The sequence below is a fragment of the Opisthocomus hoazin genome, chromosome 2 (assembly GCF_030867145.1).
Source record: "Opisthocomus hoazin isolate bOpiHoa1 chromosome 2, bOpiHoa1.hap1, whole genome shotgun sequence".
Taxonomy (NCBI): Eukaryota; Metazoa; Chordata; class Aves; order Opisthocomiformes; family Opisthocomidae; genus Opisthocomus; species Opisthocomus hoazin.
The window spans coordinates 60,289,163-60,308,906 of record NC_134415.1 but is presented as its reverse complement, the minus strand read 5'-3'; the positions used below and the strand labels follow the sequence as shown (position 1 = coordinate 60,308,906).

Here is a 19,744-nt window from a genome sequence, read left to right as displayed (position 1 = left end):
AGACACAAATACTTGGTTCTGGCAGAGCTTTTATTGCTGATGTCAGCACTGTGGTTACAAGGCACTCTGTATATTGACTTGCCAAGAGAAATTGTAAAAGAATATGTAGACAATATTTGTAGCCCACTGGTGTAAGTGTGCTTTGCATGGAGAGAGCTGGTGGCCGTCTTTTAAAACCTGTAATTCTCTAATGGAGGCAGGGCATTAAGAAAATAAAGTTTTGTTCAAGGCCAAAACCGACAAGGCAGCAAAACCAACAGTGTTTGGTATTACCAACCAGACAGTGAAATTGCAGTCCATACATTTTTTTTGCATTATAGATATTATAATTAATTACAATAAAAGTGATCTGTGAAGAGGTTTAGAATATTGTACTATTAGACCACACACTTTTCTAGGGTAAATGTGTGAATTGTTAAGTGTTTTTAATAATGTTTTGAGTCTGTTGCCAACAGGTGTTTAATCAGATAAGTTACGCCATCTTTTGCCTTTAACCTTGTTTTTAATTTTCTGCTTACATTTAGGGAATGTACATCAAATCAACTTATGATGGATTACATGTAATTACTGGAACTACAGAGAACGTAAGTGAGCAAATGTGGTTTAACTCAGGCTATCTGACAGAAGCTTTGATTGAGTTTGACTTTTTTACTACTTTTTCCTGTTATACATATGACTTTCATGATATTACTGCTTTAAATACTGTGTGATACATCATTTGTTTATCCGTAATTTGTAAATATTTTGTGTCTGCATGTTTCACTGTTAGTGTAATTAAACCAGTTTCTGCAAGTACATGAGTTCAAACGCTTGGCATTAAAATAAATTGCTTTAATATGTTACTGTATCTGCTGTTCCGAGTGCTTATGGTTTCTTGCTTAACAAAGTTTTGAACATATTTGCTCTCTGCTGGCAAAAGCAATCTCCTCCAAAGGGAATGTCTGGGTGTAGTGTGCGAAATGCGGTAGAGAGTAATGAAATCAATGAGCTGTCCAGTGACAAATTTACCTTGCAAAGTACAAAGACTGCAAAGAAGTAAGACTTTGAGCAGTCTGCTGGAAGGAAATGGTCGGCGTGATAGGCAACTATTTTTTGCTGCAGATGGTTGCTTATTTTATTCCTATACTGTGAGTTCGCTGTAGCTAAGACTATTAAAGGCGTCTGGGCAGTCATTGCAGTGGACCTCTGTCCAGCAGCTGGGGCTCGTATGTGATGCTCTACAGGAGCAGTGGCTGAAAGAAAAAGGAGCAGAGGAACTTGGCTTTTGCAGTGATGCCTGCTTTTTGTTTTGTTTTTTTTTTTTTTGTTTTGTGAATAGGAAAGAACCAGTGGTTCTAGTTGTACCCCTGCCAAGTCCAGGGGCCAGGGAGGAGTGGGTGGGAATCTGTGCTTGCAGTTCAGAGTGAAAACTGAAAGCTTTTATAGCTTTTACACTGTTGCCCTGGAATAACTCTGTATAGGGTCTGCAGCATAGATCAAGGCCGCTTTGACAGCAATTTCAACATCTGATAAATGTGTAAGAATGTAACACTTACTGCCACCAAACTCCCTGTGCATACATATTTTGGAGGCCAGGAGTGGGACTGTATTGCTCCTATAGCTTTGAGTGTTGACCTAAACATCCACTTCTTTCATGAACACTGTTTCTTCCTTTGGGGATGCTCTTTCCTTTGGAGCAACAGCACTTGAGAAGTTATGGAGAGCTGCAAACAACTGGTATCTTTCTGGTGGCATGGGATCAGGCTGGCTCTTAGCTCAATTTCCTTGCTAGGTTTGGGATGGTATTTTAGTAGCTGTCCCCAGAAGCAGTTGTGTTGGAGTGCAGTGGAATTGCACCCCAAAATTAACAGCACTGTACATTGGAAGGACGGGGGAGGTCAATGCATGTGATACCAGTCAGCCAAGAGGATTCCTGCATTGTGCAGTCCTGCTTATGACTTCCCGTGTCACGCTGGCCTAGATCTAAACTTTGCTCTTTCCTCTATTCTCACAAAGCAATTGCAGTGTCTGCTGTACTAGCTGGCGCTGACTGTAGGAGTTCTCTGTGCAAGGGTCCCTCACCCAGATGGCTGCTGATTGCCCAAAGGACAGCTTGAAATGAGCTTTGTTTTTCACAAAGTCGATTTTGGCCCAGCATTTTTTCATGATCGTAGTTGACTCATATATATGCAGCCTTCCACGGAGGCATTTCCTCTCGGAGGAAGCGAGAAGACAATGAAGAAATGGGATTACTCATGGTAGCTGGAGCCTCCCACAAATTCCCCCACGTTTTCTTCCCTTGTTGCACTGTTTATTCCTACAGTTCGTTTTAACAAAAACCTTACTTGAGCTCTGAAGGTGTGATGACGAGGAGAAGGGAGTCCTTAATCCAAGTGCTTAGTTCTGGAGTCACTAGAAAGAGCTGGCCTGCTGCCAGGTGGTTACTCATGGGGTGGGGGGGAATGGGAGGACAAGTCCTGTGACCAGGGTCCAGTATACCAAGGCAGTATGCCACTGTGCTTTGGGTGTTGTCAAGGCTGGTCCAAGTTGGTGTGTTATAGCAGTGAGATTGTTTATAATAACTGCAGTGATAGCTGGTGCATGGCACCAGCCGTAGATAAATCTAAATAAATATTGACACATTTAGCTGTTCCTTGCTAATGGTTCCCCAGAGCTTGTTTTTTGTTCTAAAAAAATTGTATTTTAAGGTGTATTGTTATTAGATGGGTGTTTGAAAAATACCTGTCTACGAACACTTGATGTGTGCAAACATATTTTATCTGTTGACCTTGCTGATGCAGGCAGGTAATTTCACATAAAAGGTGGTAGCTCTTATTTACATTAGGAAACAAAAAGGGAAAGTGAAATGGATTTGTTTTGTGGGTTGGAGGGTTTTTGGTCCTTTGTTCTGTACATTCAAAATCTTAGTGTGTACTTTGTTTTTAAAATCAGTGTACACTTATTTGAAAGCTAAGTTTAAGACAGTTGCTGTGTTAAGACCCAAACCTTGTCTTCAGTCTTCTGCCACTGCTGTCTGGAACTACAGCACAAACTGGATGCAGAAAGACAGTGGAGGCCATCCCATGACTGAAGTACAATTTGGCCTGCGACAGATGTAGACTATGCCTTCTCCCTTGTCATGTAGTTCCCCGGTATATATATATAAAAAAAAAATCATTAATTGAATTCGTTTGCATTTCTCAAGTCATCAGTGAATGTCATGTGTGATCTGGCTGCATGGAAATTTGTGGCAATGCTGTTCGTTATAGATACAACCTTTGGCTTAACTTGGTTGGGATTGTTATGGAAGGGAAGAAAACCTGCTGAAGCACATGGCTCTTGTTTTCCTCTTTGTAGTCCCCTGCTGATCGATCTCAGAAGATTCATGCTGGTGATGAAGTGATCCAGGTTAATCGACAAACTGTGGTCAGTAACAAACAGCCTTGCCAGTCGTCCCTTACACTTGCTCTGCAAAGCTCACTTCCCACAGATTCTGAATGGGTGGGGTCGGAAGACGGTTCTGGTGTTTTCCTGTTGCAGTCTTTGAAGCTTCTTTTATGTTTTGCTTTCAAGACACATGTTACTTGGACTTAAAATTAATTCTTGGCAATGTTTTGATAAAATAAATATGCAATATTTGGTGTTTAAACACTGTATGCATCATATTCAAATATTTCGTGTTGTATTTAAGGCTTGACAGTCTATGGGAATGCAGATAAAAACAGCTTTAAAAAAACTCCAAGTATTTGTTAAAACATTTGCATCTGGGAAGTTAGGTAAAAAGATTACGGTTTTGCTTAGCGCAGGTAAGCAATGCCTATTGACGTGAGAAAGGAAGATGACAGAAGTAGTTTACTGTGAATTATTGTGTTACTCCATTTAGGCACATTCATGCATCCTTTTAGGACCAGAGCTGAGGTATAAAGAGCACTGCTTGATATCTCGATGTTTAATTTACAGCTTAAGTAGAGATCTTTCTTTGAAACAAAACAAGGAGATCCTTCCAAAAAAGGGAAAAAAAAATTTTCTCTTTATTCTAGCTTTTTTTTTTTGGATCTCTTACGTCTCTTTAGGTTCATGTTACAACAGACAGTTTGACTTGGGATTTAGTTTTTTCCTGTGTGTTCGCTTTCAGAAAAGCACTATCAAATAAAAGATGTCTTTATCCTCTTCCAGGTTGGATGGCAACTCAAAAATCTGGTGGCAAAGTTGCGAGAGAATCCTGCTGGAGTTAGGCTGCTGCTTAAGAAACGTCCTACTGGCTCTTTCCATTTCACTCCTGCTCCGCTAAAGAACCTACGCTGGAAACCACCCTTGGTGCAGGTGAGAGGCTGCTGGCTCAACTAACATTGGGATGGGAATGCGTTGGTTGCAACTTGAAAAAGAGAAATATCAGAAATGCTCCCATGTTTGAGTGTAGTTAAGGAAGTTTAGGTGAAATGGCTGTCCTCTTCTGGTTCCTAGGTAAAAGGGAAAATGTTCTCTTTTTTTTTTGTTTGTGATTTTTTTTTTTTTTTTTTTTTTTTAAAACCTCAGGTAATGCTCTCTTAATACCCAAAGGGACTAGGTGTGTTGAGCATTTTAATCAGTCAGCAAGCCACTGGGAGAACTTATCTGAGGCAAAACTGCTGAAACCACTGATATGACATATTATGATATATTCTGAAATAACTTAAATTATTCCATATATTTGTCATCTTTTTAGTCTGGTGAATGGTGGGAAAGAGTGAGTGATTTTCAAGAAGTTACTTAAACTACATGGTTAAATAAGATTTGGTTGTACGCAATTCGCAGATTGGGTAATGAGCAGACAGAAAATGAAGTTGCTAACTTAAACAACCATGTGGAGAAATTACATGTTGTATTAGGAAGCTTAGGGCTTAATGCTTGAAGGAGAAAATAACCTAACTGAATCTAAACTGATTACCTGAAGTAAAGAAAAGCGGGGAGAGTTCCCATGCCTACTCTTGTTCTGACACAAGTCTCCCTACAGCTGTGAGGATAATTTATCAGCACGTGAAAAGCCAGTGGCTGTCGTGTCTCGAGGCAGGCAGATTTCTCTCAAGCTGGGTAGAGAATGCACGCTTGACTCCTTTCTCATCTTTCCTTTCACCAATGCCTGTGTCTTGTATTTGTGGCGTTGTGCCTGCCATTTAATCAAAGAAAAGAAAAACGCCAGTGAAAAAACTGAGTTTTCCGGGGTTACCCAAAGTGAGGACTGGCTTACCAGTGTGAATGGCTGAGGCTGGCTGGGATATAGGCTGTGCCAGGCAACATTTTCCTGGTGGAATGGCCGGTTGGAGAAGCCTGTTGGCAGTTCTGGGCTCCAGCATACTGACCGGTAAAAGGCAGATGCTTGTTCAGGGGTGCCACTAACTGAGTGGCCAGAGTGAAAGCCTGGGCAGGCCCTCAGCAAGAAGGGGAGAGTGCAGTCCTCCTGCCCGACAAAAGGTGAAAGGGCCCTTCGAGCCTTTGCTCTCCTAGAAGCAGACAGGAGCCTGGCAAGATGCTGGGGACATAGAAGTGAGCCACAAAGAGTGAAATGGCAAACTTGCTCAGATGAGCAATACCAAATACATTTTTCCTTTGCTTCCCTTACCCTAGTTATATAATTTCATGCAATTTCTGGTGAACTTTACCATATTCCTGCCCACGCCCCAGGCATTGGACTGTACAGAATAAGGGTAGCGTGAGCTGGCTTTGTAAGTGTTGCAGATCATATCTGTATTTAACAAATTACATTATTTTAATGGATCTAAAAATAGAATAAGGGTTTTTGTCTCTGTTGCTTTTTCTGTCTATGGAATTTGCAGGAAAAATAGAACTGGAAAGAGCAAAATACTATTGAGCAATGCATTACCTGTGATAGGATATCTGTGGGAGGGACTGCAAAAGTAGCCAAAACTTAGGGTGGAGGAAGAAAATGTAAATTTTAGGAGTTTTTAACATGTTTGTTAAGCATAGAAATAATAGTTTGCTAAGGGATGAAATGGTACTATTGATTATTGAATTATCTTTTTTGTGAATGATAAATCAGTGCTGAGATGTTTGATAGCTGTCTAACATTTCAGACCAGTCCTCCGCCGACTTCAACCCAGTCACCAGAAAGCACCATGGATACCTCACTGAAAAAAGAGAAGCCAGCCATTTTGGATCTGTACATACCACCTCCACCAGCTGTTCCATATTCTCCTCGGTATGCAAATAAATGTGCACTACTGAACAAAAAACTCCTTTATTATGCTTGTTTCTGAGCTGGCTTGCGGTTAGAGCTCTGTGCAAATTAACCTGAGGAACTGCAGATCTCACAGACTTTCTTCCAGTTGCTTAAATGCATAGGATTGCTTAAGATTGCCCAGGGAGGCTGTGGGGTCTCCTTCTCTGGAGATATTCAAGACCCGCCTGGACAAGGTCCTGTGCAGCCTGCTGTAGGTGACCCTGCTTCGGCAGGGGGGTTGGACTAGATGGACCCACAGAGGTCCCTTCCAACCTCTAATATTCTGTGATTCTTTGAAACTACCATAAGCATAATAAGTTTTATTATTAGAGGATTATTGTGTGCCACATAGATCAGAGTTGTTCCCAAAACATGAATGGATCTCATCCCTAGTGTTGTTGTGGAGTTATTTTTTTGATTTTGTTTAAATCTGACTGCATGTAGCAAGAAGTAATTTTAGACTTTTTGTAACTTTTCTGACATTTTGTATCTTTTTCCACTGTTTTTTTGTTCGGGTTTTTTTTAGGAAGTTAAGTAACTGTTGTGGGAGTTAGGGTGGAAAAGAACTTGCTTTAAATTGTTTAACTTGCAAGCTGTGTAGAACAGGAATGTTCCCACTGATGGGAAGGGAGAGTCAATGCATTCGACTTTATTTTTTTCCCTGTGGTGTAAGCTATAAAAATGTAGACCTGTGTACAAAAAAGAGGGGAAGGGGGAACATTGTATGGCTAGCTTGTGTTTGTTCTCAGGGCCATGTTGATTCATGCCAGAATTCTGCCAGCTGACCTGGGAAGGTGATGGACAAAAGGGTTTTCAGGCAGGGCATGCTTCCTGGCCTGCCCTGATGCTTTAGGTACACATTGACAGCCCAGCACAGAAACTCTGACCTTTTGCTGCAGGACTCATGTGAGAGGAGAGCTTGCCTCCTGTCTTATAAGGCCTGATACAGAGAGAGAGGTTGTATTACCACAGTCTTGAGGGTAGTACCGGGGTGAGGGATGAGGGATTCTCCATGGTAGGGTCTCTTCTTTGAAGCAGGACTCACCTTGACCTGCGGTCTCCCAGTTTTTCATGTTTATGCGTGTGCAGTTCTTTTTTTTTTTTTTTAAATAATCAAATTCCTTGGCATAAAAACAAGTATGTGGATTTAACAGCTGAGTTTAGAATGCCTTGGTCTTTTCTTTAAATTTTTACATTTTGGGTTCATTGGTGAATTTTGTGCATGTGCTCAGTTTGTTTATCTCTCTCCTAAAAAGTCACAAAATTATACCTAGTTTCAGATGCCTTTAGACCTGAATCCCGGTTGACAAGGAAGGAAGTAGCAGTGTGAGCTGTAAAACTTGTCCTGGATGATGTGTGGAAAGGAGAAGGCTTCTTGACTTTGACTTTTAAAGAAAGCAAATGTGGGAAGCTGTGGCAGCCAGGAAGAGGAGAAAGGAGAGTTCTCTCACCTTCTGTTTGGCTGTTTAATTTCAACTCTGCATGTTTTGGTCTTCTCTTGAAAATGTGATGCATTTCTGTGGTCATTTCTTTTTTCCCCCCTCATCAGCTTGTTCTCTTCCCTTCCTGTCATGGACCTTCTGTGGTCCACGCTGGGGAGGCAGAGAGCAGTGGCTGGTTTCACTCCTCATGACACAGTCTCCACAGGGTGGTGTTGTAGGAGAGCACTCTCTGTACATCCAGTTGTGGTGTAACACTTCAGTGCAATTTTTGGTTCCCGAATCTCCATAAATAGCTCCCTGCCATTCACTGAGCTCTAGCATTGTCCTTGGTGGAGAGCTGGAAAAAGTGGTATGTGCTGGCCAGGGGGCCATTGTGAATACTGGGGTATGCACGTGCTTAGACAGTCAGCTGTGTATTTTTATACATGACTTGTCTGATGGTTGCTTCAAGCAATAAGACTGTAGCAAGTACAGAGAAGGGGGAAAAAAACCCCTAGACAAATCTCAACTTGAAGGGTAGCTATTCTTCCAAAAGTACTCACGAGGACTAGTTCTAAAAAAAAAAAAAAAAAGACTCTTCCTGGCCTTTGGAATGAATGATTGCTCTGGGAAAGGAGTTCCTGAAGAAATTGCTCAAAATCATATGTCTATACACTATGAATTTATTACTGAAACTCTCAAGGGGTGTCTCAGTTTTGGCTGAAGTGATGAATATCCAGTGGTGATTACTGGGCTCTTAGAATGCCTGAAAAACGAAAACGTGGTCCCTCAGATGGAGGTGATGGATGTTGCTGTTACACAGAGATGGATAAATCAATGCATGCACTCCTCTCTGTCACAGCTGTGTGCTGAACAGGCGGTGAATGCGGAGCTTTGATACCCTAAGGGCAGAAAGGTCTCATTTCTCAAAAGCTTTTTCAGGGGTGGTATCTCTAAACTTCTCTGTGTGTTAAATTAGTAGCTCATTAAAAGTGAATTAGCATGAGAGGTGTAGCTTTCTTTTCTCCTTGGTAAAGATGTTTATAATGAAATTTTCCATCACCTGACTTGGGCTTTTTTCAGCTTGTTTGCCGCACAATGCCAGTTGTCAGGAGTGTGATGGGGGCTAGAATTATCTTTCAAACCTAGTCATGTCTGTAGCGTGAAATTCTTTGAAGCCACTAACTGAAGTGAAATGTCCTTTCAGAGACGAAAAGGGAAGTTTTGTCTATGGAGGAGGCAAGAAACCCAGTCAGCCACTCCTTGGGTCCAAGGGCGCTGAGTCTCCCAATTCTTTTCTGGATCAGGAGAGTCGAAGGAGAAGGTTTACTATCGCTGATTCGGATCAGTTGCCTGGCTATCCCATGGAAGCAAATATCCTGCCACCCAAGATGAGGGAAAAGACACAGTCCTATGGTGAGTTCACTCCTCTTTCATTATTGCTGTTATGATAAACGCTTTGGTCAGTTTGGAGTAATTTATGTTGGTAAACTGCGGGTTAGACTTGATAGATATTAAGGGCAGTTGGAGCAAATTGTGAATGTGAATGAAATTCCACCTCTGAAATAATTTCACTTCAGTGCTGTTACTTCTTTAATGAATGTCATTCAGCTGCACTCTGCTGCTACGGTTGGCCGTTACATGTGTTTTGGTTATTATATCCCTACTGCTGTAAACGAGCAGGAGTGTGGCTGTTTAACCTCAGCACATTGCTTTCCTCTATTTCACCAGTGGAACTGAAATATTTTTTTCCTGTAATTTTAACACCTTATTGCTGTATCTCTCCCTTTGCTTGTTGTGAAAAGTATCAATTTAAAAAATTAGTTGTCTAAACTTATTGTAATTCCTCATAACCTTCTCTGTTGCCTTTAGGGAAACCTCGTCCTTTGTCAATGCCTGCTGATGGCAGCTGGATAGGAGCTGCAGAACCCTTCTCCAGGCCACGAGCACCAGGGAGAAAAGGCAAGGTTTATGGTCTCATCTCTCTTCGCTTTCTCTCCAAAATTTCCTTGGGGTGAATTGGATGGATGTGTCTGAATTAGAAATGAAGGATTAGTGTTTTTGTATTGCTGAACCAAAATGATGATGGTTGGTTTTAACAGGAATGCCAGATGTTAGTTGTGAAATTTGTGAGGCTAGTCAGCGCTGGGGCTCAAACTTTTGTTGTTCCAGCTTAGAATTCTTGTGAGCATTAAAAATAGACTAGAATGATTAGGGCAGATCTGTACTTGTCTGTTTATAGCACAGGTTTACCATTTTGCTCTTTCACCCTTCTCCCTTCCCTTTCTTCTGTATTTAATATTGATCATGAAACTGTTTTTTGACAATTCTTTATGTTTAGCTCACTGTGGAGGCTGTTGTAGAAGTAAGCTTGTTCTCAAAAGTAAAATGTAGGGCCTTTTAGGAGCTGCTTTTTGCTATGACTGCTGTTAGAAAACAACATGTTCTGCAGATGTCACAGAATGAGAGAGACAGACGCTGATAATGTTGGGTGTTTAGGCTGGGTGGCTTTTTTTGCTTCCTCTACTGTTCTTCTCTCCCTCCCCCCTATTGCATCTGAAAGGCTATGAATCTTGTTAGAGTGGGAAATAAGGAAGGATGACTATTTAGCTTATTCTTGAGATCAGTTATGAAAGCTGATGTGCAATTCTAGGGAAAATAGAAACTTAATTCTTTTATTTTAATGCAAAAATAGAAGGCAATAACAAGAAGCAGCAATCTGGAAGGCTATTAGAACAACACGCTAAGTAACAACTCTAACAGAACGATCACCAGGTGGCAGGGCTGGTTTTTGTGTGCATGGTTTTTTGTTTCATTTTGCTTTTGGTTTTGTGTTGGCTTTTTTTAACACTTGAAATGTACTTAAGTGCTGCAGGCTTGTAGGTAATCTGTATTGGGTCAGGACAAAGACCTGTGTAGCCCAGCAGGATGTCTCTAGCAGCAGACGTGGTCAGGTGTCTAGAGAAGAGTAAAAACAGAGAAAGCATCACAAATCAATGATCAACAAGAGGGAAGTGCTTACATATTTATCTGCAAAATTAATTTATGTTGTCCAGAGTAATATTTGTAACTTCTAAGTTTGTCTCGAGCTACATTCAGATAAACGTGGGTTCAGCTTCGGTCTGTCAGCATCTTGAATGTTACAAGAAGGTTTGCTAGGTCTCATGACAATGATTTGCGTGAAGCTGGTCTGTACTTGCAGTTTTGATGTGTGTGAATCTGAAATTTAACAGTTAGATAGTATCCTCTTTGTGTGTGAATTTCTTTTGTTATTCTGTGTGTTGCTTAAAAAATATTAAAGGTGGAAAAAGCTATAAATCCATTGACAGCTGCGTATGTCCAAGTGTGTTATGAAAGGTAACCAAAATCTGGGTAATCTAAAATGCAATCAGAATAATTTAATAAGAATAGAAAATGTTAGTGGAGAGTTTTGAAGCCAGCAATAATTGTTTTTCCTCCTCCTGTTTGCACAGGTGAAGATGTCCTCTGCAGGTACTTCAGTAATGAAAGGATACCCCCAATCATTGAAGAAAGCCCCTCCACACAACACCCCCTCTCAAGGCCAGTGTCTGACAAGCAGTTAGTGAGGGGAACGGATTATATTCGAGGCAGCAGGTGTTTTATGAATACAGACCTCCACAACAGTGCAACAATTCCTTTTCAAGAGGAAGGTGCTAAAAAGTCCTCTGTTACATCATCCACAAAATCTTCACCTGCAGAGCCCTCGCTGCTGGTCAGTTGGATCACAAGACTGAAATTGTTGACTCATTGACTGTTGTTCACAGGACTGTTACCAAGTGCCTTTGCTCGTCGGTCAGACTTCGCTACTTTTCAGCTTAACTGGTGCATAGTGACTAATGCGGTATTCTTTTCCTGGAGAATCTCACATTTTTACTTTTTTGTTTGTGGCTTTTTGATGGATCAGAGGGTTTCATAGTGCAAGGAGGGAAGAAAGATAAAGATCAAGTTCCTCTTCCTGGCCAAAAGCTAAAGACATTTATTGCCCTGGAAATGAGTAAAATTTCAGTGATACAGAGGCCACACGTGACCTGAAATATGCATAATGACTCGGAGGAAATCATTGCATTACCATAAAGTCCAGTGGTGCTTCAGTTGTCTGAATGCTCAGAGGGTGGGTGTCAGAGTACGTAGAGCTCAGCAGAAGTGGTGTTAGTCTCCTGACCAGGAAAGATAAGCAGGAAAGTGGCAGCTTGTCGTGGCTTAACCCTAGCCAACAACTAAGCACCACGCAGCCACTCGCTCACTCCTCTTTCCGCCCCAGTGGGATGGGGAGCAGAATCAGAAAAAAAAAAAAAGGTAAAACTTCTGGGTTGAGATAAAGACCGTTTAACAGGACAGTAAAGGAGGAGATAATAACAATGATAATAAAATACACATAATGGGCAATGCACAGTGCAGTTGCTTACCACGCTATGATTGATGCCCATCTCACCCCTAAGTAGCAATCCCAGCTCCCCCCCATTTATATACTGAGCATGATGTCATATGGTGTGGAATATTCCTTTGGTCAGTTTGAGTCAGCTGTCGTGACTATGCTCCCTCCCCATTTCTTGTGCACCTCCTTGCCTGGCAGAGCATGGGAAGCTGAAAAGTCCTTGACTTAGTATAAAAGCATTACCTAGCAACAGCTAAAACTTCAGTGTTTTCTCAACATTATCCTCACGCTAATTCCAAATCACAGTACTATACCAGCTGCTAGAAAGAAAATTAACCCTATCCAGGCCGAAACAAGGACAGGACATAGTTTCATGCAAATTAGTGATGCTGTTGCAAGGACTGCATGAGATCAGCCATGTGAGGAAGTAGTAGTAGCGTTGCCATTGTTTCTCTGACATCCAGAGATCACAGAATCACAGAATAGTAGGGGTTGGAAGGGACCTCTGTGGGTCATCTAGTCCAACCCTCCTGCCGAAGCAGGGTCACCTACAGCAAGCTGCACAGGACCTTGTCCAGGCGGGTCTTGAATATCTCCAGAGAAGGAGACTCCACAACCTCCCTGGGCAGCCTGTTCCAGTGCTCCGTCACCCTCAGAGGGAAGAAGTTCTTCCTCATGTTCAGACGGATCTTAGGAAGTCTTAGGGAGAGTGTTCTCTTATTCAGAGATCTTATGAAGTTGGATTAATTTAATAATAAATCAATCCAACCTGATACATAATCCATTTTATTGAAATCACAGTACGAATAAAGAGTGCTGAGCAACTGCAGTGCTCATCCGTAAAAATATATGGATTGCTACAACATGCCAAGGAAATGCATCTGTAGAGATGGTAAAAGAATGTATATTTTTTCCTTAATTGTTTAAGAATGATTTGCTGTTAACCAAAGTAAACTTTTAAAGACAGTCCTGTTGGACTTACGAGAACTATTACAGTGGTTCAGTTTTTGAATGATGTGTTGTTTTTATGAAAAATATGTGGTATGATACATTACAATTGTAAGACATCTTGCTATTTTCTATATAGCTCAAATTTTTCCCCCTCTAGAATTTTAAAGTAGCATTGAGTATTTTGGGAGGAAAATAAAACTTGTTTAACAAAAGAAGAGGATATTAGAGAGGTATTGTTTAAAACTGAATGTACGTAAGATTGTGAGTATGCAAGCAGTTGTGTTTAAAGTAATTTAAATGTTAAATACAGTTGTATATATTTTTTACACTTAAACAGATACAGTTTGTACCTTCCTGTCTGTGGTACTGGGCACAGATTAGTCAAATGAAAAGAAAAAAAAAGTCTTTTGTATTCCCTGCTAATTATAAGACTAACTATTTTCATAGATGATATGTTGCCAGCAGCCTTTAGTCCTTTGGTCTTCCTGAAAAGAAAAATAAATTATATTTAAAAATTGGTGGGGAAAGAGGGAGGTTGAACACTAGTTTGCACTTAGGGCTGGGGCAGGAATTGTATGTGATAACATGACTGTTTAAAACATACCATAATTCTGGCTGTGAAGATGTGACCATTCTGCTGCAACAAGCTTATGAAGTTGCGCTACAGCCCTGCAGAGACAAGGTGTTAAATTCAGTTTTCAATTGATTACATTTGTTTGTGACTCACTGGTGATTTAGGTGGGGGCTGGTATGGACCTTTCTGATCGAAGCAGACTACAATATGTCTGTCTTGTGCCGCTCTTCTCCCCTCCCCAGGATGGCAATCTCTACTAGAGATGTGGCCAAACACAGCTGCAGTGCAATTGAACCCTAGATCAGTTGGGCCCTGCCTCTGTGGAGAGGGCTGAAACTGCTGTGTTGTAGGCACTGTGGTGTTGTATAGTCCAGCCCCAAATTGACTGAACTGTTTTAAATCACGGTTACTGAACTAGATTAAAGTCAGATGTTGTCTAAGCAAGACTTTAAAATGGAACTTTTGCTTATCTTTAATGCCTTGTTTTCCATGGTTTAAAAATTAACAGAGAAGCGTCGTGCATATTGATGTGGAAGAAACTATGGATGTACTCGGTTTCTTTGGGTTGCACCTGGGCACTCTTTTAAGACACTGACAACTTTGCTTACTTGGTTTGGTTGGTTCTCTTGAAGTTTGATCTAAGAGTAGTGAAATAAGCTTGCTCTAATTTAACAGGTAACTTTAAATCGTAGAACCGTAGAATAAAGGTTGGAAGGGACCTTTAAAGGTCAACTAGTCCAACTCTTCTGCAGTGAGCAGGGACATCTTCAACTAGACCAGGTTGCTCAGAGTCCTGTCCAACCTGGCCTTGAATGTTTCCAGGGATGGGGCATCTAACCACCTCTCTGGGCAACCTGTTCCAGTGTTTCACCACCCTCATTGTAAAACATTTCTTCCTTGTATCCAGTCTAAATCTCCCCTCTTTGAGTTTAAAACCATTACTCCTTGTCCTGTTGCAATAGGCCCTGCTGAAAGGTTTGTCCCTATCTTTCTTATCAGCCCCTCTTTAAGTACTGAAAGGCCACAACAAGGTCTCCCCGGAGCCTTCTCTTCTCCAGGCTGAACAGCCCCAACTCACTCAGCCTGTCCTCATAGGAGAGGTGCTCCAGCCCTTTGATCATATTTGTGGCCTCCTCTGGACCCGCTCCAACAGCTCCATGTCTTTCAGCTATGAGGAAAAAAAGATTTGCAAGCGTTTAGGCAGAACAAAACTTTCAAAATCTGCCTTATTGCCTAAATATAAGCTAACCACACCACACCTCCCCTCCCCAACAAAACAAACAACCATCCAGCCAACCAATGTCCTCTCCATGCTCCAGTGTCCTAACTGTGCTGAACTAAGGTACCGAATTTGACCTTTTGTCAGTCGTATGGATATCCAGTAGTTGATTGTCCAGTGAAAGAGTTGCCTGGCTTTTATGAATGGGCAAAATAGAGGTACTTTTCTGGAAATTACCAGGAGTGGTGTTGCAGTTTGCCAGAATCACAGAATGGTTGAGCTTGGAAGGGACCTCTGGAGGTCATCTGGTCCAACCCTTCTGCTCAGTTAAGGCTAGTTGCCCAGGACCATGTGTAGACAGTTTTTTAATATCTTTAAAGGACGCGTAGATGTGCTGCTTGGAGACATGGTTTAGTGGTGGGCTTGGCAGTGTTAGGTTTACAGTTGGACTCAATTGTGAAGGTCTTTTCCAACCTAATGGATTCTATGATTACTGATGGACTTGTGGCCATTGAAGTGTACGTATACAGAATAAATATAGCAGAATATGGTATAACTTTTTTGTTGCAAAAGCCACATCCTTACTACTGTGAACTTGCCGTATGCTCAAGTAAGCTACCTTGACTTCTTCATACTCTTGTCTGCAAGTACTGCTTACTGCTTACTATGCTGCAAACCTTTTTGTATGATGTATGGTATGTAGGAATCTTTCTCTTGGAAGCTGTTGTTTTATTGGCCTTGAAAGAGGGTTGTTCCCCCCCCCCCCCCCCCCCCCCCCCCGGCTTGATTATCAGTTGGTAAAGCTCCAGTAGGTGTTCTCAGTAGTAATACATAGGCCATTTTAGGTTGCAGTATGAATTGTGGATTCAAACCATTCTATGATGCTATGGTTAACAATACTAGAAAGGTCTTCCTAAGAGAACCGATGGGTTAGGTGGGGGAGTCAGGCTCTGATCTGGAGATGGGCTTGGTGTTGTGTAGAGAACAGGTGTGCTGTTGCCACTGGATGATAATGCAATCAGTTGAATAAGCTGCTGCAGATGTGTAGTGGAAGCTAATAAACTCCTATAATTTGTTTCAAAGAAACATTGAAGACCCTCACTGCGTGAACACCAAATGAGGGGGAAAACAGAAGTACCAGTGTAGTAACAGAGGTAAAGTGGAGTTACAAGGAACTCGTAGAAAGCAGACCTTTAAGAGCGGGTTTTACACTGTTCTATGGAAAGTACTCGGACTTTAGATGGTTTGCTTCCCTACATGACCTCTCTTCCCTAGCAAAGGATAGAGATTAAAAACCACAGCTGTCTCTATGTCTGTGCACAATGTGCAATATTAAACAGATGATGTTTAGCAAAGAGCAGTATGTCACAGATTGTTTACTGTTATCGTTACCACTTGGGAGAAAAGCCACTGATGGTTTGGGAGAATGGTTTAAAATGCAGGAAAGACCCGTAGAAGTGCCTGTCACAATATTCCTGAGTGTGGTTATTTTTCTTCTTTACAGTAACAGCTGTTGTCAGAAGTTCTAGTATGTAGAGAAGTGTTAAAAATGCAACTTTTTTCAGATCGTTCCTTTTGCAATTTAATCTCATTCAGAGAGTGCAAAATCTGTCCTATGTTTGTGGAATAATTTATCCTACCCACCTCTTCTGCTCTTACTCTTTGTACCATATTAATTGAAAAGCAAAGGGAAAGATCTGAAAACTCTGAACTCCCGAAGACTAGTGTGCTTTCTTTGTCAAAGAGGTTAAATTTGAAAGATGTTGATCGCTGAACTACTTATTGTGTATAGTGAATGTAGAAGGTGCTCTCTAGTTTGGGGGTAAAAAAAATACCCACAGATCTTGAATTAAGTCACAGGCAACATCTTCCCGGCTTAACCTGAGAAAAATGTAGTTAACAACTTAGAAACTGCTATTATGCAGAAACTTGGCTCATCTCTTGGTATTGACGGTACATGTTTCTGTTACAACAAAAGCTATGCCTAGATTGACTTCCCTGATGAGTGCAACATACGTATCCTTATATCCTCTCATGGTACAGTGCTCTGAATACTCTGTCACGGTGTCAAAACAACACAGTTAATTGGAAAAGATTGTAAAACCCACAAAAGTGAAAAAGAATCTTTGGTACTCTTGCATGTATGTGTAGTGAGGTTTCAGGAATGTGCACTTCAGAAATATTGAGCAGACTTCTGTTCTAGTCTGTAGAGTATTTGCAAGCCAGTACCTTGGGTGTTCCCTTACAGAATCATTGCAAGAAAATACTATTCTAGGTGGTAATGTGCAAGAGGAAATAAGATATAAAAATGAATACTAATGTGATGCCGTGAAAAGCCAGAGTTGAAGATTTACAGGTATCAAATGGCTTGTAGAGACAGAGTTCAGGGCAATTGTTCAAGCAATGTGTTTCCTCTAATATTATGAATAATGAAATTAATCAGTGTTTGAATTCTGGATGACCAACAGAGGTGGACAGAGTACTGCGAGTATTATACTAATTTTATACTAATCAATGAACTGATAACCTTTTCTTCCTGCTAAGCTGGGCTTGTTTTAAAAACAATATACTCCATAAGATGGGTGCTCATTTGGCAGAAAGAGGAGGGGGGGAAAAAAGAAATCTAAAACTTAGCCAAACCAGGAAACAGATGGTGAAGACTAGCTTTATAGATGGAGAGGATAAAGAATTTTTGTTTTTACAAAAATAATTTTTTTTCCAAATCTTATGTCCTGTTTTTATTACATTGCCAACAGTTAGTCTTCACAAACTGCTCTATACTTGCAGTCACATCCTGAATAGACCAAGTTAAACCCCTCATCAGGCTTTAACTTTGACCTTGGTGCTAAGTTCAGCTGATACCTTTTCTGGATGTTGTACTTTCTCGGGAGCTTTTCTGCATTCATCAGTCAGTTTTTGGAGTCTCTTACGCATGATCTGGGCAGTGAGACTCTTATGTGCATGCATTCTCAGAACTGCCTTTGCCACCAGGATTTGTAGCTTGGAGGAGCGTGGGCTTGTGCTTGTGGTTTCTGCACTTGTCTACTTCTTCCCCCGGCTTCCACCGTAGGTCCTAGTGCACCATCTCAGAGGGTGAGTTAGAAATGCTCGTGCCAAGCTGGAAAGACGCAATGGGTCCTGTGGAGTAAACCGACTTTGTCCTGCTGTGCAGCTATGACTTCTTTCTTCTCTTTAGTCTGAGTTTTCCTTTGCACATCCTGTGCTTGTGGAGCATGCACTCTTTGTGGCCGTCACATAGAAATGCCTTTGTCATCTTGCAGGTTGTGAGGTTTTACAACGGACAAGAGCTCTCAAGAAAGCCATCGACTTAAACTGAAATGTAGAAAGACCCTCCAAAAAGGCTCAGTTTGGACAATGATGAAAGATGGGGTCGGCTAAGCTGAATGTATGGGTCTGTGTTGTGTCGAACACCGTTTCGGCTGTGTAGCAGTGACTGCAGAGAAAACAACCCACACAAGTGCTACATGCCCATTTTGTTTCTACTGCTGCATTTGTGTGGTGCTGGAATATGAAACAGGGATAGTCACTCAAAGCAGTTATATATAGTTCCACGCACAGCACTTGAGCTGTAAGATGCATGACAGAAGCACTCAAGAGCTGCTGTCAATATATAATTTCACCAAATTCTGCTGCCTACGCTGCTGCTGCATCAGTTTAAAATAGTAACCCCTCTTTATCCTTTTGCCTGCAGAGTGCGAACCCAGCTCTCTGGCAAGAGTGTAACCATCAGTTTTGCCGCCTTTTGTGACAGTTGGTAACTGCTGGTGAGAAGGTGTCATTCCCATGGCGCCTCATGCAGTGGTCCAAGAGCTTGGTTAGTTTGGGTTACTCTGGACTCAGTCCAGAAGTGGAAAGTCAAATTTAAAAACAATATTGCTGGGCTAGTATCACTTAGAGTTGGGATTTTTTTTTTACATACTAAATATGAAACAGGCAGGAGTTGTCTGTTGCATATACTTTGCCACTAGAAAGAAAAATGAGGATTACATATTTGGTGGAGGAAAAAAACCCCGGACCTTTGGGTGTCCTCCAGTTCCTGCCAGTGGGAGAAATGTGTTTATTTTAGCAAGACACGCAAGAGATGTGAACATTTCTTTTTAAACCTCCCTGTGTGGCCACGTCAGTTGTTCAGGATGATGTAAGCCACTGACTTTCCCCCATAAGTGGTTATGGAGCAAATATAATGTATTTTTTTGGGAGAGGGCAAAGATATCTTAGATGATTACATGGTTTGTTAACTGGGTATGGAGACGGAGGAATTAACCATAGAAAAATGCTGGACAGTGCTGATTCGCAGGGAAAATCCTTGGGGTCAGTTTGATTGCAATATCTGTTTGTTCGCTGGGCTCTGTTGAGGATGAATGTTCACCACGTATGGTGGCAGTTTGGCAGCCAGACAGCAGCCAAAGAGTCAGAGGACAACCAAGTCCGATTTATAGGGCCACTTTCAGCAAAGTGGGTTAACTGCTGCTTTTATTTTTTTTTTTCTCTGTGTGTGGCTCTCCTTCAGTATGGATGGGCCAGCGCAGGGCCTGTTGGAAAGGGCACAGGGAGCAAACCCAATGAAGCAGTGGGCTGTGCGTGCTGCTGGCGCTCAGCTGCCACGTGTTTGGGTGCACTCAGGGAATGGCTCTGCAGGTAGAGAGCCTCAGGCCCTCGTGACCTTTGCTTGGAGGCTTTTTGTTTGGGAAATACTAAGACCCATAGAAAATGCCATAGTCTATATCTATTTAATAGCTTTTTCAAATAAATGCATGCTTCTCAGTACTACTTATTAATGTGTTTCCCTCTTCCATCCAGTGCAAATGCTGCTAATGAAATCCTCACATATTTTCAGTGAAACTGTTAGTAATGCGAAGTAGTCACAAATGGGCAATAAAGTTTTAGCTGTAAAATGTAAAAAGCAAGCCAACAAGAACACAGCCAGAAAAACCCCACAGCAAAAACCAAAGCGTAGGAAGAAACG

General features: G+C 41.5%; 1 protein-coding gene across 1 annotated transcript in view; it reads left to right on the top strand.

Annotated features, from left to right (window-relative positions):
- Positions 1-13,000, top strand: part of CNKSR3 (CNKSR family member 3) — a 62,408-nt gene extending 49,408 nt beyond the window's left edge. The window contains exons 7-13 of the mRNA XM_075413823.1: positions 525-584; positions 3,337-3,405; positions 4,156-4,302; positions 6,051-6,175; positions 8,825-9,033; positions 9,490-9,579; positions 11,091-13,000. Of these exons, the coding sequence (XP_075269938.1) occupies positions 525-584; positions 3,337-3,405; positions 4,156-4,302; positions 6,051-6,175; positions 8,825-9,033; positions 9,490-9,579; positions 11,091-11,389 (999 nt within the window). The 3' untranslated portion in view covers positions 11,390-13,000. The remainder of the gene's footprint in view (positions 1-524; positions 585-3,336; positions 3,406-4,155; positions 4,303-6,050; positions 6,176-8,824; positions 9,034-9,489; positions 9,580-11,090) is intronic.
- Positions 13,001-19,744: the final 6,744 nt, after the last annotated feature.